Here is a 23716-nt window from a genome sequence, read left to right as displayed (position 1 = left end):
GGTGACCTTGACCCTGGAGGCTATGAGGATCATAGGAGACAGTGAGTGTGAGAGACATTGAGGTTCTTACATGTGGCCCCCTCCTTGGGACTAGGCTGCAGTGGCTTTGAGGGCACCCCAGTGCCCTTTCTTTGCTGCTGGCATCAGTGGTTTCCCACCCCACAGATTCAGGTTTGTGTATATATCCACCAGTCGGTGGCCAAGAAGTGTGTTGAGTACCTGGCTGAGCTGGCCCGCCACAACTATGTGACCCCCAAGAGCTACCTGGAGCTGCTTAATATTTTCTCCATCCTAATTGGGCAGAAGAAACAGGAGCTGAAAACTGCTAAGAACCGCATGAAGAGTGGCCTTGACAAGGTGGGCCACAGTGGGGCTTTGTGGGCAATGGCTGACAGCCCATGATTCTGCCTGCTCTGGGTTAGCCCAGACCCAGGGAGGCCCAGCCCACCCTCTCATCAGCAGCCTGCAGTGTTGAAATGGGTGGCTTCCTCCCTTACCAAACAAACAAATAAACAGAAGCTGTTGGACAAGGGCAAGTCCAAAGCAGGTTACCCCACAGATATTCAGGGGATGGCTCCCTTCCTCCAGGGTTCACTGGACAACCAGCCACAGCCTCTCACTCATGCATGAGGGCCTGTGGCCCTGCAGGAACCTCTCCCCAGGCCCCTCCAGGCCCAACTCTCTCTTTCTTTTTTTTTTTTTTCAAGTAGGCCTCATGCCTAGCATGGAGCCCAACAGCGGGCTTGAACTCAAGACCCCGGGATCAAGACCAGAACTGAGATCAAGAGTCAGATCCTCAACCAACTGAGCCACACAGGCACATACCCCGGCTCTCTTTCTGGTACCCTGTCACACCTAATTTCCTCTCTGCATCCCCCATCTCCTAGCTGCTGCGAACTTCAGAAGATGTGGCCAAGATGCAGGAGGAGCTGGAGATGATGCGCCCTCTGCTGGAAGAGGCTGCCAAGGACACCATGCTCACCATGGAGCAGATCAAGGTCAGGGGTGCTCCTTGGCTCTCTTCCCTGATGTCTGACCGTATCTGAGGATGTTCAGTGTCCCCATGCAACCACAAGATCGCCAGCTGCCTGACCCTGCAGGTTGCTTAGCCTCTCAGTGCCTGTCTTCCTCAGCCAGTAGTCATTGGTTTATTCAACAAGTGTTTGCTTGGAACCTATTCTATGCTGGGCACTGCCCCGGGGTAGGGGATGTGGTGAAAGCAAGAGAGGCAGCCCAAGCCGTGGTAGTCATGACACAGACTGAGCGGCAGGCCACCACAGGCAGCTGTGCGGACTCTGCCCGAGTCTCCCTCTGAGTCTTCGTGAGATCCCCAAATTCGAGGGCCGTGTCCTCCCAGCCGACATCTCAGATTCGTATGTTCGTTATGACAGCTTTCTGGTAGAAGCAGTCACATTCTGCTCTGCAATGTCAGTGTTTTGAAAATGTTTGCCAGCAGATGGAAAGAACATGATGGGGGTAGGGGGAGCACCTTTCTCTGTCTTGCATGGCGGTGCCCTAAGGACTTAGGGGGTCCTTCCCTGGTGGGCAGTTGTGCTCAAGCACATAAAGCCCAGAGCCCCAATCCAGGCCCACTGTGAATACTCGGAATGGGCTTCTTACATTCCCAGAGCTCCATGACCTGTCATAGCCAAGAGGGCCCTTGGAGAATGGGATATCCCAGCCCTCATTTCCCTCTGCCTAGGGAAACTGAGGTGTGTAGGAAGGAGAAAGGGGTGGGGACACGTGTTCCTGGCATGCCACCAGCTGGGTCCTCCCTGCCTTTGGTCTCCAGGTGGACACAGCCATTGCCCAGGAGACCCGAAATTCAGTGCAAGCAGAGGAGATCAAGGCCAATGAGAAGGCCAGGAAGGCACAAGCTATAGCTGATGACGCCCAGAAGGACCTGGATGAGGCCCTGCCTGCCCTGGATGCGGCCCTGGCCAGCCTGCGCAACCTCAACAAGAATGATGTGACTGAGGTGGGTGGCCAGGCAGCCCTGGAATCCCCCCTGGTGTCCAGCCTAGCACCCCTGGCCTCCAGGCCCCCTCTCTCCACATCCCTTGGGGGTCATGTGCTGGGAGGTGTGAGCAGAAATAGGGCTCAAACCCAGCTGCCTGCCCTTACCTCCTTGCACCAGCCCCTAGGCCCTGAGCCAGCACATGGGGAGGGCTTTCGGTCCTAAGAAATCAGCCTCTAGCCTCATGGTCAAGCCTGGGTATATGGGGGAGCAGCAGGAGCCACAGGCTGAGGCAGACCTCAGGGAACATCTCAGAGCACATTTTGTCAACGGTGGTAGGAACTGGGTAGGTGAGGTCCACCTTATCTGACAGCTGTCCCTGCCCTGGGGGAATCCAGGCATTGATGGGTCTCCCCCACTCTTGGCCTGACCTGTAGGTGCGGGCCATGCAGCGGCCACCCCCAGGCGTGAAGCTGGTCATAGAGGCTGTGTGCATCATGAAGGGCATCAAGCCCAAGAAGGTGCCTGGAGAGAAGCCTGGCTCCAAGGTGGACGACTACTGGGAGCCCGGCAAGGGGCTGCTGCAGGATCCTGGCCGCTTCCTTGATAGCCTCTTCAAGTTTGACAAGGTGAGCATGCCAGGTGCAGCCTGGACAGTGGGTAAGGCAGGGAAGCAAGGAGAGGAGCCAACACCCCCACAGTGTAGGATTCTCTGTCCTATCTCCCTCTGCTTGTAACACACACAGCCCTGTGGCCACAGGGGTGACAGGCAGGCTCCTGTCCCCATAAGATGTCACCCATAGTCACTCCAAAGCTCTGTAGCCTGGAAATCCCCTCTTGTGCCTTTTCCTCCCTGAGACCCCCATGGCCTTGGCCTAGACCTTCACTGTCTGTGCAACCATCGCCTTTCCCTCAGCCTCAGCTGAGGCTCAGCTTCTCCTGTCTGTCTCTGGGTTTCTCTGTCTGCTGTCTATCTGGGGCTCTTAGTGTCCATGCCCGTTTTCTCTCTCAGGAGGTGGCTTCATGGTTAGATCAGCCTGGAGCCCACTACTCTCTTGGGGGACCCTCTTCAGCCTAGCAGTTGGATAGGGGACAACTGCCTGTGCACACGGGCCACCCCCCACCACCATGTGTCAGTATCAGGCCCTGGACACTCCAGGCTGCACTGGGAGGGTGGAGACAATGGCCCATAGGCAGCTAGACTCCCTATAGACTTCCCCATCCTTCCTCCTCCTCTTCCATCAGTCTAGAAACCAGAGTCCCCACAGGCCTAATTAGACCCAAATCAGGAGCACTCACAGCCAGTGCTCAGGCTCCCCTGCCTGGTCCCAGGCTCTGAACCCTGGGAGCTCATGAACCATGCAGATTCCTGGGCTCATCCTAAACTACAGGGTTGGACTCTTCCACGGTGGGACAGGAACGTTGGGGGTGTGGTGAGCTCTCAGGATGAGGATTAATACCCTGAACATGACCCTGGTTGGGCATCAGAGTCACTCACTCATGTCCACACCTGTCAGGAAATAGCTCTTGTTGCTAAATGAATTTTAAATGGGGCTTGCATATCATCAGACCTCAAGCCTGCGTGGTTTCTCGAGGACAAAGTCTCTGATTGTATTATCTGAAATCCTGGAACACAGAAATTCCCCTTCCGACCAGCCTTTCTGGGCCATGATTATTCCCAAAGGAAGACACTTGTGCTGAAGCCTACATGGGACATGGGACTCAGAGCAGGAGCAAGGTGTTCCTTAGCAGGGCCCACCGTCACTTCCTCCCTGCAAAGCACCCCCTGACGCCCACAGTTCCCCTCCCCTAGGACAACATTGGGGAGGCGGTGATCAAAGCCATCCAGCCTTACATTGACAACGAGGAGTTCCAGCCAGCCGCCATCGCCAAGGTGTCCAAGGCCTGCACCTCCATCTGCCAGTGGGTGCGCGCCATGCATAAATACCACTTTGTGGCCAAGGCAGTGGAGCCCAAGCGGGTGAGGGCTGGGTACGGCTGGGGGGCAGGGGAGGAAGAGCCCCCAGGGGGAGAGCCCCTGCCACAAGTTAGCCCTGGGCCCTCTGCTGGCAGCAAGCCCTGCGGGAGGCCCAGGACGACCTGGAGGTGACACAGAGGATCCTGGAGGAGGCCAAGCAACGCCTGCGCGAGGTGGAGGATGGCATCGCCACGATGCAGACCAAGTACCGGGAATGCATCACCAAGAAGGAGGAACTGGAGCTGAAGTGCGAGCAGTGTGAGCAGCGGCTGGGCCGTGCAGACAAGGTGCGCACATCCCCGTAGGGAGGGCCTCTGGGCTGGGGGGGCCTGGGTCGGGGGAAGGCCCTGCGCACCCTCCCCAGCCCCCGGCCCAGCCAACCACAGCCCACCCCACGGGGCTGCCCCTGCAGCTCATCAACGGGCTGTCCGACGAGAAGGTACGCTGGCAGGAGACAGTGGAGAACCTGGAGCATACGCTTGATAACATCTCTGGTGACGTGCTGCTGGCTGCTGGCTTCGTGGCCTACCTGGGCCCCTTCACAGTAAGGAACCTTCTGACCCTGCCTGGGGCAGCCTCACCTCCCCAAACAGGCCCCACCTTGAGGCCTCACTCCACAAGGGGCAGCCTGGAGGGCCACTCCTTCTGCACTTACTCATTCAACGAGCACTCCTCAGGTGCCCCGTCTGAGCCAGGTGCTGTTCCAGGCACAGGGGATAAGGCAGTGCATGAAACAGCCAGAACCCCTCCCTGGCAGGGCTGGTTTTCTAGTGGGAGATAGGAGCTCGCACTTCCATGCTTGCTGGGTGCATCTTTTTCAACCCTCACAGTCTCCCTGACAGGTGGGCGTTCTTGTCATTGCCCCTATTTCACAGAAAAGGGGCCAAGGAAGTCACCCAGAGTGGGACCGAAGTGCGGGTGTCTCACTTCACATCTGAGCTCTGCCTCTGTGTACAATGGCTGAGCACTGGGGGGCGGGGGGGGGTGCAAAGGGAGGTGGGAGGGCATCACACGGGTCATGGTGGGATGGTCCTGAGTCTGGCATCTCCCCAGGGCCAGTATCGCACAGTGCTCTACGACAACTGGGTCAAGCAGCTCACAAAACACAAGGTCCCACACACTTCTGAGCCCACGCTAATCGGGACACTGGGAAACCCCGTGAAGATCCGCTCATGGCAGGTACCCACCCAGGAGGCTGGCGTGACTGGGCTGGGCCAGGGGCCTCCTGCTTCCCTCCCACCCTCTTTCCTGGGACTGCTCAGAGATGCCTCCCCTGAACCTGCCTGGGCTCAGCGAAAGGGTGTGTGTAGGAGAGGAGAGAGCTGAACGCAGTGTGGCACAGATCTAGCTAACTGTGGGCAGAGAATTCAAGGGGTGCTTGTAAGAGTGGGCTGGGGTAGGGGAGCAGCATCCAGAGTGAGGTTAAGGAAGTCTGCAGATCTGAGCTAGAAGGACAGGTAAAGTTGGCCCAGGGAGAAAACCAGGAGGCTATGGGCAGAGGCCAAGGGTGAGCATAGGCCAGGACATCGATGGCATGTGGGCTCTGGGGAGATGGTCTGACCGAGTGAGGACTCCGTAGACATGAAGGCAGAGAAGCCCAGAGAAAGGAGGGTGTTGGGAGCCAGCCTAGAAGCAGGAGAGAGTATGGGGTCCTGTGGGCTGATGGCTGTGCACACTATCTCCTGTCCCCACCTCGAAGGGGACATAATAAGAAGGAAGAGATCACCAAGCACAAAACTGGGAGTAGCTGATGCCCCAGCTGACCTTGCTTATGTGAGAGCCCTGACCCAGTCTGGCCCCTGGTGCCCCACAGATCGCTGGCCTCCCCAACGACACACTGTCAGTGGAGAATGGGGTCATCAACCAGTATTCCCAGCGCTGGACTCACTTCATTGACCCTCAGAGCCAGGCCAACAAATGGATCAAGAACATGGTGAGCCCATGCATGGTGCCGCTGCCCCACACAGCCGGGCTTAGCAAGTGCAGGGTCAATAGCGGGGGTCAGCCTGGCTCTCAGCCCCCACAGCCCCCACAGCCCCCACTAGCCCCCTGTGCCTACAGGAGAAGGACAGTGGACTGGATGTATTCAAGCTGAGTGACCGAGACTTCCTGCGCAGCATGGAGAATGCCATCCGCTTCGGCAAGCCCTGCCTTCTGGAGAACGTGGGCGAGGAGCTGGACCCGGCCCTGGAGCCTGTGCTGCTCAAGCAGGTGGGCCTGCAGCGGCAAGGGAGTGGGGGCAGACTGTCGGTCTGGACAGGGGAGGGAGCAGCCCCTTCCCTGCCTCACTGGTGAAGCCCTGGCCATGGTGCTTGCCCATCCCACCCACTGTATGTAGACATACAAGCAGCAGGGGAACACAGTGCTGAAGCTGGGGGACACGGTGATCCCCTACCATGAGGACTTTAGGATGTATATTACCACCAAGCTGCCCAACCCACACTACACGCCTGAGATCTCCACTAAACTCACTCTCATCAACTTCACTCTGTCGCCCAGGTAAGCCCCCAGACCCCGGACACTGAGCATCAGCTCTGCCTGCCTGCCTCGCTCCCACCCGCAGACTGAAACTCAATGGGTCTCTCCCAGAGGCTCCACTGGCTTTTTTCAAGGCACTCTGGCATTCCAGGCCTTCCTGGCACCTCCACCAGCTCCCCTTAATCGCCACCACTCCCAGCTAAGAACCCCCACCCCCAAGATTAAGAGCCCTTGATCCTTGGTCGGGACCCCTCAGCCTCCCTGGTCAGTGCTAGCCCCATCTTGTCCAGGTACCCTTCCCCTGTGGCTCAGCCCTTGCCAGCCCCTTGTGCACTCACCCGCAGAGCTGTCCTGGAGTCCTGACTCAGGCACACTCTGGCTCCCTGCACCCAAGCCCTGCTTCCTGCTTTGCTGCCATGAGCCCAGGCACTGCGGTTTTTGCTGGCCACCTACACAGAGCCCACAGGCCTGCTCCATGCTCAGGCCTCCATGTCAGTGGTTACTACGAACCTCTCCACAGACATGGTTGTGAAAATGCCCGTAAGGCAGATCCCTACCCGTCATCCAGCCCCCTCCTGCCCAGGAAGTTTTTCAAAGACCCCTGCTGGGATTCCAGGTTGCCACCCAGGTCTCACTGAGAACTGGTCACTTTGCAGACAGGCTCTGCATTAGCCCTGCAGCCTGAGACAGAGGTTAGGCCTCCTGGGCTGACACTGGCAGGGATGCTGGGCTCTTGGAGCCCTGGGGCCACAGGTAGATAGGTGAGCAGACTCAAGGCTGGCCCTCTGGGGTCTACCAGGTGTTGCTGACATGGTGTCCCCTGCCCCTGGCAGTGGTCTAGAGGACCAGCTTCTGGGCCAAGTAGTGGCTGAGGAGAGGCCGGACCTGGAGGAAGCTAAAAACCAGCTGATTGTCAGTAATGCCAAGATGCGCCAGGAGCTGAAGGACATTGAAGACCAGATCCTATACAGGCTCAGCTCCTCTGAAGGCAACCCTGTGGATGACATGGAGCTCATCAAAGTTCTGGAGGCTTCCAAGATGAAGGCTGCTGAGATTCAGGTCAGCAACTGCCTGCCCCGGCCTACCGACTCCTACCTCTAGCCCTAGGCCCGACCCCTGTCCCCACCCACCTCTGCCTGCCGCTCTTTGCCAGTCTAGCTGGGCCTGACCACCACTCCCCTGCTGTACCTCCAGGCCAAAGTCAGGATCGCAGAGCAGACGGAGAAGGACATTGACCTCACGCGAATGGAGTACATACCCGTGGCCGTCCGCACCCAGATCCTTTTCTTCTGTGTGTCTGACCTGGCCAACGTGGACCCCATGTACCAGTACTCCCTGGAGTGGTTTCTCAACATCTTCCTCTCGGGCATCGCCAACTCAGAGAGGGCAGGTAGTCCTGGCATATGTGCACACGGTGACACAAATGCGAGGCTCCCACCCTGAAACAGATGTGATACACGTGGCCACATCTCCACAGTGGGCACATACATGTAAAATCATGTCCACGTTCACTTGCACATACTCTCATATCAAACATAACAACACGCACACCCCTCCCGACCCTCCTCAGAGCCCCTCTACGAGGAATTCCACAGGCCCCAAGGGGATGCCCACACCATCCCTCTGGCTGCAGGGCAGACTGGCTGGGCTAGGCTGAACCCCGGGGATCTTGCTTCCCTCACCTCCCCCCATGCACTTGCCATCCTCTCCCTGACCTGCAGACAACCTGAAGAAGCGCATTGCCAACATCAACCGCCACCTGACCTACAACCTCTACAGCAACGTCTGCCGTAGCCTCTTTGAGAAGCACAAGCTGATGTTTGCCTTCCTGCTGTGTGCCCGCATCATGATGAATGAGGCCAAGATAGATCAGGTACATGAGCAGAGAGGGAACTGGGTGGGCCAGTGACTTGGGACAGATGGCCTGAGGAGGGAGCCTGTGGCAGGGCCTGGGAGAACAGGGTGAAAGGAAAGGGAAGGCTGGGCCTCAGGGCACAGCAAGAGCAAGGGGGCAGAGACCTCAGGAAACAGCTCCTTCCTCCCAACAGCCAGGAGACCTTAGGTTCATTGTGGCTCAAGCTGCTCTGTGAGCACCGCCTTCTCAGAGCCATGGGTGTGCTGGCGAGCAGGGACCGTCCCGAGCCTCCCCACTCACGCTCTCATGAGCCCCACAGCGTGTCGGAAATCACATCCAAGAGTGTGAGTGTTACAGCCACTCCAGCTTGAGCCCTCACTGTGTGCCAGGTGCCAGGCTAACGGGTACACTCTCAAACCCCCACAAACCCTTTGTGGAGCAGCTAGAATTCTAATTCTTCCTACTTCCCAAAGTGAGGAAACTGAAGCTCAGAGGTCACATCTTTTGCCTAAGGACACCCAGACAGGAAAATGTGGAGTGAGGACATTAATCCAGACCTGTCCGACTGCCTCCCCCAGGGAGAACCCCATTTCTCTGGCTGAGGGTTGGCAGGGGAGGCATTGCTGGGTGGGGTGCCAGAGGCTGGTCACAAGGCCCGGGCACTAGTCTCCCCCTGTCCCCTGCCAGAGTGAGTGGCGCTACCTCCTGTCTGGAGGTTCTATCCAGGTCATGACTGAAAACCCAGCACCTGACTGGCTGTCAGACCGGGCCTGGCGAGATATCCTGGCACTCTCAAACCTGCCAGCCTTCTCAGACTTCGCCCATGACTTCACAGAGCACCTCTCAGAATTCCAGGCCATCTTTGACAGCCCCGAGCCTCACCGGTGAGCTGCGCCCCAGGGCCTGGCAGGGTGGGCACAAGGAGGGGTGAGACCCCAGGAACAGACCTGCAAGGAGCTTTCTCTGAGGAGCCACCCAGGGCTGCCCTGCAGCTGTGGCCACATCTTTTCTGTGCTCCCAGCCTGTACCCTCCAGGCACTCCACTCTCCCTGGCCATCCAGCCGGCAGAGTCCCTGGGGCCAGTGCCCCCTCACAGGTCAGCTCTCAGGGAGACATGGGCGCTGTTGCAGGGAGCCCTTGCCTGGCATCTGGGATGAGTACCTGGACCAGTTCCAGAAGCTGCTGGTTCTCCGCTGCCTGCGTGGGGACAAGGTTACCAATGCCATGCAGGATTTCGTGGCCACCAACCTGGAACCACGCTTCATTGAGCCCCAGGCAAGTGCCACCAGCCAGTGCCCTGGACCTATCCCCACCTATGGGTCCCAGGGGACTGGCCACACCTTCACAGACCATTTTGCAGCCATGGTCAGGGTGGAACTCATAGTCATGCCCTCCAAAGACTCTGGGAGGCTCCAGGCTCCACCAGGAAGCTTCTCTGAGAGCTCTCTAGAAGCCCCAGGACCCCCTGCCTTGCCCTGGTCCCTGCCCTTCCTCAGCCCCAGGTGACTCAGCGTCTCTCCCTGACTTGCAGACAGCTAACCTGTCAGTGGTGTTCAAAGACTCCAGCTCCACCACACCCCTCATCTTTGTGCTGTCGCCTGGCACTGACCCCGCTGCTGACCTCTACAAGTTTGCTGAAGAGATGAAGTTCTCCAAGAAGCTCTCTGCCATTTCTCTGGGCCAGGGCCAGGTAAGGACAGGGTGGGCAGGGGTGGGGCCCTGGGGGTTGGGCCAGTTGGTGCCTCACCGCTCAGCACTTCTGCCCCACAGGGCCCTCGGGCAGAAGCCATGATGCGCAGCTCCATAGAGAGGGGCAAGTGGGTCTTCTTCCAGAACTGCCACCTGGCACCCAGCTGGATGCCAGCCCTGGAGCGCCTCATTGAGCACATTAATCCTGATAAGGTGCACTGCCCTGCCTGCCACAGGTCCAAAGACCTCCTTTGCTGAAGGGACTACTAACACATCCATCCAGGACTGACGAGGCTTAATGAGATTGTCCCACAGAGCACTCAGCCCAGCTGGGCACACAGTGAGCACTCAGGAAGTGACATATGAAACAGGCCTCAGCTAGATTCATCTTCTAAGTGGCTCCCCTAATTACCGTTACCACTGGTGAAGTGACATGCCCAAGTTCACCCACGACTGATGATCCTGGGACTTGCCAAAGCCCATATTCTTAATCAGTGGTCTGAGCAGCCGGGTCAGACTACAGGTGGCCCAGGTTCCTGGTGGGAGGGAACATGGTGTGGGGCAGTCTCCGTGCTCACATGGAGCGTGGCCGCCAGGTGCACCGGGACTTCCGCCTGTGGCTCACCAGCCTGCCCAGCAACAAGTTCCCAGTGTCCATCCTGCAAAACGGCTCCAAGATGACCATTGAGCCACCACGCGGTGTGAAGGCCAACCTGCTCAAGTCCTACAGCAGCCTCAGCGATGACTTCCTCAACTCCTGCCGCAAGGTGAAGGGCACTGGGTGCATGCCCACCCCACGTGCTCCAGACCCAGCCCCGCCCCTCACTCCCCTGCCCCCACTGCCTCTCGCAGGTGATGGAGTTCAAGTCCTTGCTGCTGTCCCTGTGCCTGTTCCATGGGAATGCGCTGGAGCGCCGCAAGTTTGGGCCCCTGGGCTTCAACATCCCCTATGAGTTCACAGATGGGGACCTGCGCATCTGTATCAGCCAACTCAAGATGTTCCTGGACGAGTATGATGACATCCCATACAAGGTGGGCCGAGGACAGGCTGGGGCCAGGGAGGGTGGCGCTGGGTGCTTGTGGGGGCCCTCACCCACCCACCCTGTAGGTCCTCAAGTACACGGCCGGGGAGATCAACTACGGAGGCCGCGTCACCGATGACTGGGACCGTCGCTGCATCATGAACATCCTGGAAGACTACTACAGCCCGTCTGTGCTCTTCCACGAGCACAGCTACAGCGCCTCGGGCATCTACCACCAGATCCAGCCTACCTACGACCTCAACGTGAGCATACCCCAAGGGCCGGCAGCTTGCCAGGCTGGGCTTCTGGGGTGCCATGAACACCTGGGCAGCAAGCTCCTTTTCATGGATTACTCCACCCCACAAAGATAGCACGGTGAGGGGGGTGGACCCAGTCCCTGCCCCCTGGAGCTCGGGCTGTGTGGGGAGAGGTGAACTCTGGCCTCTCAGCCACTGCCTGAGTGTAATTACCCAGTGGAGGCAGGGGCAGCTCCTCCAAGGTCATAGGCTGGCCCAGGTTCTGCAGGCAGGGAGGGCTCCCAGAGGAAATGGTGCTTCAGCTAAGAGGTGTGAGGAGCCGGCCTGGGCTGGGCTGGGTGTTCAGAGTACAGGTCATCATATAAGGAGGGAGGCACGACTGATTTGAGCAGCCGAATGAAGGAGCAGGGAGCAGACGGCTGCAAGAAGAGGGCTGGGAGGGAAGCAAAGGCCACCCACACAGTGCCTCAGAAGCCACACGGCCCTAAGGAGAGGGAAATGCGTAAGGATTACAACGAGGGGAGACAGGTGGGAGCTGTGATCCACTGGAGCGCCCTCCACCGGCTGCAGCGGCGGCTCTCCCACCCTCCAGGGTTATGTCTCCTACATCAAGGGCCTCCCTCTCAATGACATGCCTGAGATCTTTGGCCTGCATGACAATGCCAACATCACCTTCGCCCAGAATGAGACCTATGCCCTGCTCGGTGCCATCATCCAGCTGCAGCCCAAATCGTCCTCCATGGGTGGCCAGGGCCGGGAGGAGGTAGGTGGCAGCAGGGGAAAGGAGCCATGGGTTGGGCAGGGCCAGTCTCCCACTCATTAGCCTGACTTCTCCCCTGGGGGAAGGGACTCCTTGCATATAGAATCCTGCAAGAATTAAGGGGCTGGCCCTGACTTCCTGTGTCCCTTTGCCCCCACAGATAGTGGAGGATGTGGCCAACAATATTCTGCTCCAGACTCCTGAGCCCATCAACTTGCAGTTGGTGATAGCCAAGTACCCAGTGCTGTATGAGGAGTCAATGAACACAGTGCTAGTACAGGAGGTCATTCGGTAATCCCCCTGCCACCCCCAGTCCTGGGTTATGATGCCACTGGGCTGTAGAAAAATGACAGCACAGCTACTACGGGCCAGGTGCCATGCCAAGTGCTAGAAGCCCGCCCTCTAACTCAGCCACATTGTATCGTTCCCACTTTACAGATGAGTAAACCAAGGCCCAAAAGTATTACACATTTGCTAAGAACCAGAGCTGAGATCAGTACCCAGGCTGCCTGACCCAGCTCTATGCTCTTAGCCCCCATGTTCTGCCATTGTTTTTCAGTCGATGGCTTACAACTGGGGAAATTTCAGATACTGCCACATGGCCCCAGACCACTGTCTTCTTCCTTGCCACTGGTCCTATAGGTATAACCAGCTGCTGCAGGTGATCACACAGACGCTGCGAGACCTGCTCAAGGCACTCAAAGGGCTGGTGGTGATGTCCTCACAGCTGGAGCTGATGGCTACCAGCCTGTACAACAACACTGTGCCTGAGCTCTGGAAAGCTAAGGCCTACCCCTCGCTCAAGCCACTGTCCTCATGGGTCATGGACCTGATGCAACGCTTGGACTTCCTGCAGACCTGGATCCAAGGGGGCATCCCAGCCGTCTTCTGGATCAGTGGCTTCTTCTTCCCCCAGGCCTTCCTGACAGGAACACTGCAGAACTTTGCCCGCAAGTCTGTTATCTCCATTGACACCATCTCATTTGATTTCAAGGTTTGCACACAGCCAGGGTCAGGCCAGGGTATGGCCCAGGCAGGAAGGGTGCCAAGGCCACAGCTGGCTGCCAGTCGGGAGCCCCAAGTAGGGTTTGGGGAGCAGGGAGAGCCAAGCCAGAAGAGGCCATGAGCCCCACGAAAATTCCTAGGAGTAGGACACCAGCTAAAGTGGTGGGTGATGGGTGGGCAGGCAAGGCTCTCAGGAGGGAGTTCGTGCCTCCTGACCCAAATCCTAACCCAGATTCCAAGTGTTCATGCATGTGGGGGCCTGTCTGTGTGCCCACCACAGGTAATGCGCCAGTCGGTGTTGGAGCTCAAGAAAAGGCCCAAAGAGGGGTGCTACATCCATGGACTGTTCCTGGAAGGGGCCCGCTGGGACCCTGAGGCCTTCCAGCTGGCCGAATCTCGGCCCAAGGAGCTATACACAGAAATGGCTGTCATCTGGCTCCTGCCTACACCCAACCGCAAGATCCAGGACCAGGACTTCTACCTGTGCCCCATCTACAAGACGCTGACCCGAGCCGGTACGGGCCCGGGGGCGGGGGGTGGGGGGTGGGGGGGGGGAAGAGCATACGCCACAGGTGGGGGCCCAGATTTGGGCCACAGAGGCCAGTCAGCACTCCTGACAGTGACCGGGCCAGGACAGAGCTGGACCACCAGCAGGTAGAGGGATACCCAGGGCTTGGGCTCAGTCTGTGGGAAGTGGCCCCTGAGCTCACCATCCTCTTGCCTCCCTCAGCAGACCCACCCGGGTCCTGGGAGCCCCAGCCTGCCAATGAAGTTTTAGGGGGGTAACTAAGGCTTGGGGGAGAGGTGGAGCCAGGGCTGGGTCCAAGAAGGAAAGAGCAGTGCCATCAACTCTCCCACTGCTGTCCTCACTTGGCACAATAACCCTGGGCAGACCTAAGCCTTAGCCAGACCCATTCACCAGGCAGATTTTTCTCTTGGGTCAGGACCCCTGCTTGTCCCCAGCTCAGTCTGCTGAGTCCATTGCCTTTTCCGTTTCTGCTCTTGTGGCAGACAACTTAACCCTCCCCACTTCTTGCCTACTCTAGGAACACTATCAACCACAGGCCATTCCACCAACTACATCATTGCTGTGGAGATCCCCTCCAACCAGCCCCAGCGACACTGGATAAAGCGTGGGGTGGCCCTCATCTGTGCCCTGGACTACTAGACTCAAGACAAAAGAGTTTGAGCCATTAAAGTTGTTTTCTAAGCAGTCCACCTGAGCCTTAGCTGCTTAGATCAGTGCCCCTCCGCAGGACTGACTGCCAGGGAAACGGTGAGGGTCAGGGGCTGAGGCGGCCTCAAGAGTGAATGTGCTTAGCAGTGGGAAAGTGGCAGAGGTAGCAGCTTTGACCTGCTGGACCTGTCCAAATGCAACAAGCATAGAGCAGAGCCCTCCAAGGGGGTCCCTCCAGGGACTTGCCTCCTCAACCCAGGGCCCCAGCATCTGTTCAGGTTGCAAGGCCATCAGAACTGGGTGAAAACCATGGCTCTCTCCTCCTGTAGTGTACCTTGCACACGACTCCTCAGGTTCCGCAGCCCCTACAAAGCCCCTCCTCAACTCAGGTCCTAAATCCTGGGTCTAGGGTCCCAAGAATCTAGGCCCTGAGAATGCATCCTTCTCACCTCTCTGGTCTCAGGGCCTTGGGCCCAGGTTTGGTTGGGTCCTTACTCCCACCAGTCTAGCCTATAAATCTTAGGCCAGCAACCACAGGAGACTTCATTTCTTAGGAGAGTTTTATTCATTCATTGATCCAATATTTACAGGGGCCAGAGAAGTCAGGCTGTGCTCAGCACAGAGAGGCAGCTGCTATACTGGCCAGCCATCCCCTGCCCCAGTCACTATGTACAGATAAGGGGCCTACTTAGGTCACCTTCAAAGCCATCTGGCAAAGACCATGGGGCTATGTTTGGGGCCCAGCTCGAGACAGTGCTGGGCCCATTGCCCCTTGGCACTGGGCTCTCTGGAAACACTAGGCTCTGACTGGTTGTCTCAGTCCTGTTGTCCCCCACCCTGAGTGCCTTGCAGAGGCTGAGGAAGCTGGCGTGGCAGGGACAGATGAGTGGGGTCAGCTTCCTAGAAGCAGCCCAGTCTCTGCTATCCCTAAGAGGAGGGAGACATGGTAATACTGAGGGGCTGGGCAGAGACTCCTCTGAACCCCAGGCTCCAGGGACAGAGCCCATTGCCAGGGCTACAACACTGAAGGCAAAGCGGCCCAGAGCCCTGCTGCAGAAAGCAGTCTTGACAAGCCCGGCTGAGGCCAGGAAGGGAGTTTAGAGGTCAACAAACAGCTCAAACACTTCTCTCTGCTCAGGCCATGGGACCCCAGCAGGCCTCTCACCCACCCCAGCTAGGACACCCCACTCCCAATCCAGCCCAGCAGCCGGGTTCCTGAGTTTGGAGCTCTCCCAGGGGGAAGGAAGAGTAGACCTGGCTTCCTCAAAACGACTGGGGGCTGGGGCTAGAGCAGCAGGACCCAATGCCCCCCTACCCCAGGCCTCTGGCTGTGACCCTGCAGGCATGACCCCGGCACGATGCAGGGACCTGGGCCCACCAGGATGACAACTGTTGGAAAGAACACAGTCAGGAAGCTGGCTATGTCAACACAGTGGTGGCAAGATGGGTTAGAGCCCAGAAAAATAGACGTCTCTGTAGGTAAAATATATACTCTGCTGCCGAGGCAGAAAGGCCAGGTCCTGCCACTCCACAGCCGGCTGTGGAGGAAGCTGCAGCAGCGCACTGTGCCCCAGCTCCAGCTCCTGCTTCCGGAGCACTGTGGGGCTGCCCTGCCCTGCCAGGCCCTGGGACACATTGCGGGGAATCCAGCCTACCCATTCCCGGGGTGTGAGCTCTCCGGCTGAAACTATTCAATAATACTGGGAAGAGGGGGAGTGGGGCAGGAAAGGGGCCCTTGTGAGGGCCATGCGGCAAGAGCGGGCTGCAGAGTACAGGCCGGCAGTCCTCACTGGCGCTTGGCCTTGTAAGGGCGCGAGCGTTTCCGCCGGTCAGGTTTCCGCTGCTTGTGGAGCCGGCCGATGCTGACCCCTTGGCGCCGCCGCACCGAGATGTTCTGTTCCACCAGGTTGGCCAGCATGCCTACAAAGAGGCAGAGGCCCTTAAACAGATGGCCGGATGTCCAGCAGCCACCCTCTTAACGGGCCACGGCCTCAGGGCAAGAGCTGAGGCTCTTCGCTGCGCATCCTGAGCCCCACAGTCTGCTCAAGCCCCAAAAGAGGCCTGAGGGACATGGCCCTAAGCAGGGCATGCAGTGAGTCCCCTCACCTTCCTGGGCCAGCATGGAGATGAAGGTACAGATGAACTCATCGTAGTTGTGGGTCCTTCTCTGGTCGTCAATCTGTGGGAGAGAAGGATGAAAACACTGCAGCCCATCTCCCCAGAGCAGCCAGCAGTTGACCTGGGGAAGTCACAGCTCTGGGAAGACCCTGGCAGAGGTCCAGCAGCTGGAGAGATGACCCACCTTGAACTTCTTCCTCTTCTCCACTTCCTCCTTGAGGCAAGCCTCATAGTTTGCGATCTCTGCTTCCACACACTTCAACAGTGCCAGCAGCTCCTGTCAAAACCCCGCAGTGTACTCCTGAGGGGGTGCTGGCCAGCATCAAAGCCCCCCCCAACCAGGAAGCAGCTGGAGGCAAGGATGAGCAGCCAGAGTCCACAGAGCCTACCAAGGCCCCTGGCGCTTCCCAACCCAAACGGGCTTCCTGGCGCCTGGCTTCAACCTTCACACCAGAACTCCAACCAAGGCCCCAGCACCTGGGCGGCAGTGCCGCAGACCCTTCCCGCTGACAAGATTAGATGAGAAAGCCGCAGAGGGACTCACCTTGGGTGAGTACTTCTCCCCGCTCAAGGGCTCACCGGGCCTGGCCAACCCAGGCTTCTCTCTGCCGTCTGCAGATTCCACCACCTCCTTCTCTTCTGGGCTGCTGGAGCCCTGGCTGCCTTGGCTTGGTCTGCTGCAGGGCGAGGAACCCTTCCCACACTCTGGGAACAGAAGGCACGAGAAGACTCATCAAAGTGCAGGACGCTTAGCGGTCACCTGGCCACCTCCCTCCTCTGGCCAAGTAGTCAATGCGCCAGTCCCAGGCCCACCTGTCAGTGCCAGAGGACTCAGCACACCATCGTCAGCGAGATGCAGCAGGCCTGTGCTGATGACAGGACCCAGGTCTCGTACAGCACGATTGTAGCGGATGCAGTCAACACGCAGCAAGCTGTCATCCTCTCCAAAAAGCACCTTGGAGATGTGGGAGGTGACAGGGCTGGAGGGCCGCGTCGGGTTAGCTGAGCGAATGGGCGACCGCAGAGGCGAGTTGAAAGCACTGCCGATCTCGGAGGCTGTGTCCGTGCTCTCGTTGCTGGGGGTGGGTGAGGGCTGCGGGTGTGTAGGAACCGCCACGGCTGGGCTCGCGGCCCCGCTGCTGGTCTTGATGGACAGAGGAATTGAGAGGTCTTTCTGGGACTCTTTGAGCTTTTCGGCCAAGACATTGATGGTGTTGGGCTGCAGCACTGACAGCTGCCCGTCCCCAGAGCCGCTCAGTGGTCCTGGCTTCCCTGGCCCCTTTCGCTTGTACCTAGGGGGCCCCAAGGAGAGGTGAGCCAAGGGAAGGGACCAGATGACCCCACCCAGCAGTGCCCAGAATGGCCCTGAACACATCCTGGCCTCCAGGGACTGGCACTGCAGCTCCTCACACTCCACAGCCATAGCCACGTGTCCTCAAAGGACACCTCTATTCCAGCTGCCTGACTGTGGCCTTTTGCCAGTGCCGTGTCTTCTGACAGAGCTGCTCCCCACCCCATCTCCTCCATCCCTGCTCCATCCAATCCCTTGAGGCCTAGCCGAAAGACCACCTCCCAACAGGACATGCCTTGTTGTCTGGTTAAATGTCTTCAGCACTTCCCCAAGCCCTCCTGGAGTCTTAGCGACCGGGGACCTGGAGTCAGGCCCTGCATGCCAGCCTCCCACAGGACCCTGCACTCAGCAGGGTGCTCAGTGCTGTCTGCTAAAGGGCAACCTCAGATGTGGGCTGGAACGTTCAAGAATAGGATCTGCAGCACTAAGAGTTTGAAGCCTTAACAGAGCTGAGGCTGACCTGATGGCAGAGTTGGTGTTCTGCACATCGTCGTCCTCATCATCCTCGTAGTCGTCCTCATCATCCGAGTACTGCTGGGGCGGGCGGACTGGAGCTCGGCTGCGGCCCACACCTGCTGCCAGGTCTTCCTCCTCCTGAGGCAGAGAGCCAGGGCAGCCATAAGCAGGGGCCAGTTAGCCCAGCCTGGGCACAGCACTCACAGCCAGAAAGAAAGCCAACACGGTTCTCCAGGTCAAGTCCACTGAACCCCAGGTGTTCCACAGCCCACCCAATTCCTGAGGAGGCCGCTGCCCACCTACACGACCTGCCTATGCAAGGCCTCTAAGACAAACAGAGCTCTCTGAAACACATACCTTTATTTTGCCAACCTAACTCATTGAGTAGTACCCAGGAACATGCCCTAAACATTCTGCCTCACTGCTGTATGGGTGGATTGAGAGTCGGAGTTCTCTCTGCTTCTCTAAGCCCCTACGGAGGCTTCTGGGTAGCAGAGGAATTTGGCCACCTAGGCCTAGGTATAGGGTGAACACCAAGGAACCATGTGAAGAAACTGCCTGTTGCAGCCTCTCAAGAGAATCCTGGAGGGGCTCCTGCAAGGGTGCTCCCAGCTCACCTGCATGGGGGACTTGGCATAGTTGTGATTGTCCAGAAAGGCCGGCAGCCGCTGAACAATGGGAGTGGGGTTGGGAGGAACCCCGTTGAGGCTGCTCCCTGGAGGCTTCACCACCAGCTTAGGTTTGCTGGGAGGGCTGTGGCTTGGGGCCTGGGGGCATGAACCAGCCACGTCCTCCACACCATCTAAGGGGGCAAGGAGCACAGGCAGGACCTTCAGCCAGATCCTCAAGAAAACCTGTCCCCAGCCCACCGTCTCCCCAGTGTCGTGACACAGCACTGCTTTCTCCTCCCTTGCTGGAGGAGAGGGGAGCTAGTTGGTGAGATGAGAGCCCGCAAGCTCTAGGTCATGGGCCCACAGCAACACGAGAAGGACGAGATGGGAAAAGGGAGGCAGAAAGAAAAACGCCTCTTCAGAAAACCAAAAAAGGGAGTATCTATTATAGAGAAGGCTCAGGGGTTGTGGTGATGTCAGCCCTTTCAGGTGCCTTTCTTTAGGGAAGGACTGCTCTCCCTCCGTGTTCCAAAGAGAGAGGGCTGTAGGCACCGAGCTTCATGCCTCCCATAGGAGCATCTGAACCACTGCCCAAGTGCCTCCACACAAAAGACTTGCTCTGCTTGGGTCTCCCAGCTCAAGCTATGATGGGGTTGCTCTGAGGTCAAAAGGAGGCCCCAAGATCGCTGGTACCTGTGTGAGTGCCCTCAGAGGCTGCTGGGGCCCTGCCTGCCTCCAGCGCCAGAGGGGACTTGCTGCTGGCTGGTTTGGACTCCTCAGGCAGCTGTGGCTCTTGAGACTTGTGGGTCTGAATCAGCTCTGGCTGCGTCACCCTAATCAGCTAAGAACAGAACCCAAGCTCAGAGGAGTGAAGGCAGACCCCAGCCACTCCCTTGGACAGCAAAAGGCCTTGGCTCTACCTGTTCGCTCACAAGGAAATACAACAGACAAACACAAATCTCCTTTTAGAACTTATTCTCCCTTCTCACCCCAAGTCCCAGCTTTTCCACAAAGAAAGCAAAGGTCACTTGAAGCTCAACAGACCCACAATAACGAGTGATCTGGGAACTAGAGACACATGCCCCAGTGCGGGGAAGAGGGATGGCATGAGGGGTACCCACCTGCTGCAGGGCCTCCAGTACTGTCTGACGGTTCACCTTTAGCACATGCAGCCTGGCCTCATACTTGATCCTGCGGTCGGGCACCACCGCCATCAGGTTGAAGCGGATGTCATGATAGGGCTCCCTGCAGTCACAGCCGCAGCCGTGAGAGCAGCTCCCAAACCAGCTCCGCCATCAGGTGGAGGCAAACAATCTGGCAGGGCTCCCTGAAGTCACAACTACAGCCAGAGGTGCAGGTCCCACCCCAACAGGCGGGCAGGAGCTAGCAATGCACACCAGGCACCTGAGCACCTGGTGCCTTCCAAGGAGCTGTGTGAGGGGCCTGTCAGGAAGTGAGCCAGGACACTGGACCACATAGGGCTCCACAAGGCCTGCCCCTCCCCAGCCTGTCCCAAAGCAGGCCATAGGCAGCCTGGGTGAGAAATTGGGCAAGGAGGTGGAAGCCCAAGATCTAAGCTTGACCTGGCCGGACTCATCATGTGGCCTTGCATGAGTCATTTGGCCTCTCTTTGCCTTCCCTTTTCTGTGGCCCTCCCGATGGGGGCACGGCTCCAGAGGGTAGGGCAAGCACAGAGCCCTTACCCTGCGGTGGCGAGGCCGATACGCTCCATGATGACCCGCCGGGCCTTGTCTGTCCACTCCTCATCCTCCCCCCAGGGCCCTAGGGAAGACCAAGATGAGGAATCAGCAGGTGGTGAGCCCTGAGTCTGGGCCGACCAGGAGCAGGAAGGAAGATGGAGAGCAGCTGAGCCAGGGCGTCTGGGGTAGTCAGGCAGTGCAGTGCAGGGTGCCATCCAGCCAGAGACAGATGTCCTCAACACCCAGCCCCCTGCCACTGGGTCCCAACACCTGAGGACCCTAAGGCCTAGCTCCCTAGAAGGTAAGCAGAAAATGGGCCCCGAGCCCAGAGTGCCTACCATGGTCAATGGGGTAGACCTTCAGCCCATCCAGCTCAAAAAGCCGGCCTGTGATAGGCACATAGCTGACAAAGTGGAATGCCTCCATGGTCCGCACTGCACTAAGGCCATTCTGCTTCTCAGGGAGGTGGCGTGGCTCAGGCCTAGGGAAGAACACACTCAGGGCCCAGGATGAGACAACCGCTCCTCACCCCCACTCCCATCAGCTCCCACAGCTCCCACACACCTGGCATGGCTATTATGTGCTTTGGCCAACTCTGGGGCATTGCCAATCGCATATCCTTTGCTCTAGAGAGAAGAAAATAAGATGACATCAAAACAATTTCTCAGGTGGGCGGGCCTCTGGGTGGGAAGCAAAGCTCAAAAGAACAAGCCTGGAGGTATTTTTAGGAGCCTGAAGAAGCATAGATGGGATCCTGAAAGGTTAGTGTGGACAGGAAAGAACTCTGGAGCCCCAGAAAGATGGGGTTAGTCTTATGTTAGTCCGGTAATGAGCGGACACTGGAGAATAACATGGCCTGATAAAGACCTGACAAAGAAAGTCCCGACATAGTGTCACTTAAGGAATGTTCCTTTCTTCCTTCAGTCTTTCCTGGCAATTGGGTCTAAAATTTAAGGGTCAAATGTAACGTACGTCACTTGAAAAGGAAATGGCCTCATAGTGTCAAATGCAATGTGGTAGCACTGGGAGTCAGATCTGCCCAGCAAGCTATGAGCCAGGATTGAGGCACTGCAGCTTACCTCAGGGCTGAAGCCTTTGGTGAAATCCTTCATGCGACTCAGGGTGGGACCCAGGTCCACATTGCTGCAGTTCAGGAGCACGCTCAGCAGGGCATGAGTGGCACAAGAGTTGGGGATCAGCTGTGAAACCAAGAACAGTCACTCATACAGAGTCATTCACCCCAAGCCATACTCATTACAAATGGGGACCCAGAGAGGGACAGTCATATCTGGATAACAAAACTCATCAACTTCCCTCATCTCCATCCAACATTTGTTCATTCAACTAAATACCCACCAGGTCTCTGAGGACATACAGAGTGGACTCAGACACCACACTGCTCTAAAGATACTCCCTTTTTTAATGAATAAGAGCTCAGTACCTTCTGCCAGGGGACTTCTATAACCACCACTCCTGGTATCTGCCTATCTCCTTCTGCTTTCCCCCACTCCCATGTCCCAGGCAAAGACAATAGCAGCATCCCACCCTCCAGTTGGAACACAGAGCCGAGCAGACCTGATGGGCAAAGAACATGTTATTCACAATATCATCATCAATCACAGACGTATCATCCACCAAGGTAGAGACCTTGCGACGGGATCGGCGCTCTTCGATCCATTTGAACAGGAAGATGAATCCATACACTGGGCTGGGGAAAAGTAAGGGGCAGAGCTAGACCAGCCAAGTGGGGGAAAGCAATCAGCATTCTCTTTCTTTTCCCTCCTATTCCCATGCACCACGTTACCACTCAGGTGCCCTTCCCGTGATCCCACCTCTACCCTGGCTTCTTCTCAACACTGACTAAAGTGGCCCTGAGCCCTCACACCCCATGAGCCTGCTGCAGGCAGAGTCAAGCCTCAGCTTCTGGCTGTGATGCTCCAGAGGTACATCCTGTGTCCTCATGAAGTCTGTGGTTCTGGGATAAGAGATGAAAAGCTGGAGCCCATGGCCCAGGACAGGGTAGGACAGAAAGTGAGACAAGAAGACAAATTCTGATGGAGGAATTTAAACACTAATTCTCATTGTGAACCCCAAGGCCTGGGCCCCAGTGTAGTCAAGAAAGCAAAGGAACACCCATCAGTCCCTTCTTTTCTGGGAGATAAAAACAGACCTCTCCGTTCATGCATGGTAGTCCCTCCATACCTCTATTCTGTAGGACCACCAAGACAAAGGCCCTGAGTGAGGCTGGTCACCCAGGAGGGGCCTCCTCAGATGCCACACACCAACCAATCAAAACCTTTGTGAAGGGATTAAAGCCACCCGCACACGGGCACGTGAAAGCAGCAATTAATAAATTACAGCAGGCACTGCGTGACCTGAATCAAGAAAAAGGGCTGCCTTCCTGCTCTAAGACCAGAAAAGGCAGCTGAACTGTACTCCAAAGGATGGTTAGATTTGTACTGGGGGGGGGGGGGGGGGGGGGGGAGGGGACTACTACATACAGGGAAGTGCTGAAGACTGGGATAAAACAAAAATATCCACTTGTTCAGGAGGGAACCCAAAACCGAGGGGTGCTTCCATGTATGAGATTTTATAACTTGTGATTTCCTATACTACCTCCCTTGAGGGTAACTCATCGCCCGGCCCTTCCCTTGCCCTCAGGATGTACGGGAAGGCCCTGGCACCAAGCCACTCACCCCTGGCATTTGCTCTGAAGGTCATAGATCTCTTCCACCTGCACCCCTTTGACACCTGCGATCAGGGAAGGAAAGAAGTCGGGAAAGGCAGCCCCTGGCTGTGGTGCGAGGGCACAGAAGTGGGCCCCCCCCGCCAAAGCCGGATCCGACGGGTAGGAGAGGCTCTTACCGAAATCTTCCACCAGGAGGGTGAAGAGGCCTGGGTGGGGCGACAAGAGGAGCGGGTTGGTGGTCAGGCAGGCGCGTTTCGGGCCCACCCGGCCTCCCCAGTCCCCGGCCCGCCCGGCACCCTCCTCACCAGGGTCGCTCTCCAGCTCCAGCCAGCCCTTATTCATCTTCCCGCGGGGCGGCCCCTCAGCGCCATGTCCAGGCCCTCCCGACACCCCGCCGCCCGCGCCGGGAGCCCCCGCCGCCCCGGGGCCCCTAGCCCCACACACAGACAACGGGCCCCGTTAGCGTCACCCGTCCGCGCCGGCGACACTACGTCACCACGGCGCGACGCTCTCCGCCCCGCCTCTGGGATTGTCTGCCGCGGGATCGATTCCTGAGGTCCTGGCGCTCGCACGGAAGGGCGGGGAGAAGGGGAAAGGGCGGGGCGAGAGCCGT

General features: G+C 57.9%; 2 protein-coding genes across 9 annotated transcripts in view; one reads left to right on the top strand and one right to left on the bottom strand.

Moving 5' to 3' along the window:
* Positions 1–14217, top strand: part of DNAH1 (dynein axonemal heavy chain 1) — a 76925-nt gene extending 62708 nt beyond the window's left edge. Inside the window, exons 53-78 of one of the 7 annotated variants that reach the window (XM_086698020.1) lie at positions 166–357; positions 888–998; positions 1793–1978; positions 2395–2586; positions 3771–3938; positions 4031–4222; positions 4348–4479; positions 4989–5114; positions 5749–5868; positions 5997–6146; positions 6274–6434; positions 7247–7472; positions 7608–7803; positions 8135–8286; positions 8956–9152; positions 9399–9543; positions 9800–9958; positions 10039–10170; positions 10554–10724; positions 10810–10989; positions 11066–11242; positions 11829–11999; positions 12157–12287; positions 12639–12990; positions 13282–13516; positions 14048–14217. In XM_086698020.1, the coding sequence (XP_086554146.1) occupies positions 166–357; positions 888–998; positions 1793–1978; positions 2395–2586; positions 3771–3938; positions 4031–4222; positions 4348–4479; positions 4989–5114; positions 5749–5868; positions 5997–6146; positions 6274–6434; positions 7247–7472; positions 7608–7803; positions 8135–8286; positions 8956–9152; positions 9399–9543; positions 9800–9958; positions 10039–10170; positions 10554–10724; positions 10810–10989; positions 11066–11242; positions 11829–11999; positions 12157–12287; positions 12639–12990; positions 13282–13516; positions 14048–14169 (4476 nt within the window). In that variant the 3' untranslated portion in view covers positions 14170–14217. Of the gene's footprint in view, positions 1–165; positions 358–887; positions 999–1792; positions 1979–2394; positions 2587–3770; positions 3939–4030; positions 4223–4347; positions 4480–4988; positions 5115–5748; positions 5869–5996; positions 6147–6273; positions 6435–7246; positions 7473–7607; positions 7804–8134; positions 8287–8955; positions 9153–9398; positions 9548–9799; positions 9959–10038; positions 10171–10553; positions 10725–10809; positions 10990–11065; positions 11243–11828; positions 12000–12156; positions 12288–12638; positions 12991–13281; positions 13517–14047 lie in introns of those variants that run through there. The other 6 variants (XM_086698021.1, XM_086698025.1, XM_086698022.1 and 3 more) reach the window with 6 other exon arrangements.
* A 503-nt stretch (positions 14218–14720) lies between these two features.
* Positions 14721–23588, bottom strand: BAP1 (BRCA1 associated deubiquitinase 1). Of its 2 annotated transcripts, XM_025916191.2 has the most exons (17): positions 23409–23588; positions 23280–23309; positions 23111–23165; positions 21990–22122; positions 21494–21613; positions 20979–21040; positions 20753–20895; positions 20418–20496; positions 19836–19959; positions 19408–19555; positions 18721–18905; positions 18108–18241; positions 17110–17588; positions 16841–17001; positions 16481–16573; positions 16285–16357; positions 14721–16098 (listed from the first exon to the last, which is right to left on the bottom strand). In XM_025916191.2, exons 1-17 carry the CDS (start codon positions 23443–23445, stop codon positions 15965–15967), a joined length of 2190 nt encoding a protein of 729 aa, XP_025771976.1. In that variant the 5' UTR covers positions 23446–23588; the 3' UTR covers positions 14721–15964. The 2 variants fall into 2 exon arrangements, with proteins under 2 accessions (XP_025771976.1, XP_086554161.1); XM_086698035.1 differs by lacking the exon at positions 21990–22122 and having other exon boundaries at positions 23409–23473.
* Between the last annotated feature and the right edge of the window lie 128 nt (positions 23589–23716).

The sequence above is a fragment of the Puma concolor genome, chromosome A2, assembly GCF_028749965.1.
Source record: "Puma concolor isolate L17-30 chromosome A2, mPumCon1.1.hap2, whole genome shotgun sequence".
NCBI classification, from domain to species: domain Eukaryota; kingdom Metazoa; phylum Chordata; class Mammalia; order Carnivora; family Felidae; genus Puma; species Puma concolor.
Note: the sequence above shows the minus strand (reverse complement) of the source record. Positions and strands in the feature narration are given on the sequence as shown.

What these genes read in the sequence shown, in the direction of transcription:
- BAP1 (XM_025916191.2), bottom strand. Translation starts at nt 23,445, where the DNA reads ATGAATAAGGGCTGGCTGGAGCTGGAGAGCGACCCTG. An exon ending in GCACATAATAGCCATGCCAG is followed by an intron (nt 20,896 to 20,978) that starts GTGTGTGGGAGC and finishes GTTCTTCCCTAG; the next exon opens with GCCTGAGCCACGCCACCTCC. An exon ending in GAGTCCTCTGGCACTGACAG is followed by an intron (nt 17,002 to 17,109) that starts GTGGGCCTGGGA and finishes TTCTGTTCCCAG; the next exon opens with AGTGTGGGAAGGGTTCCTCG.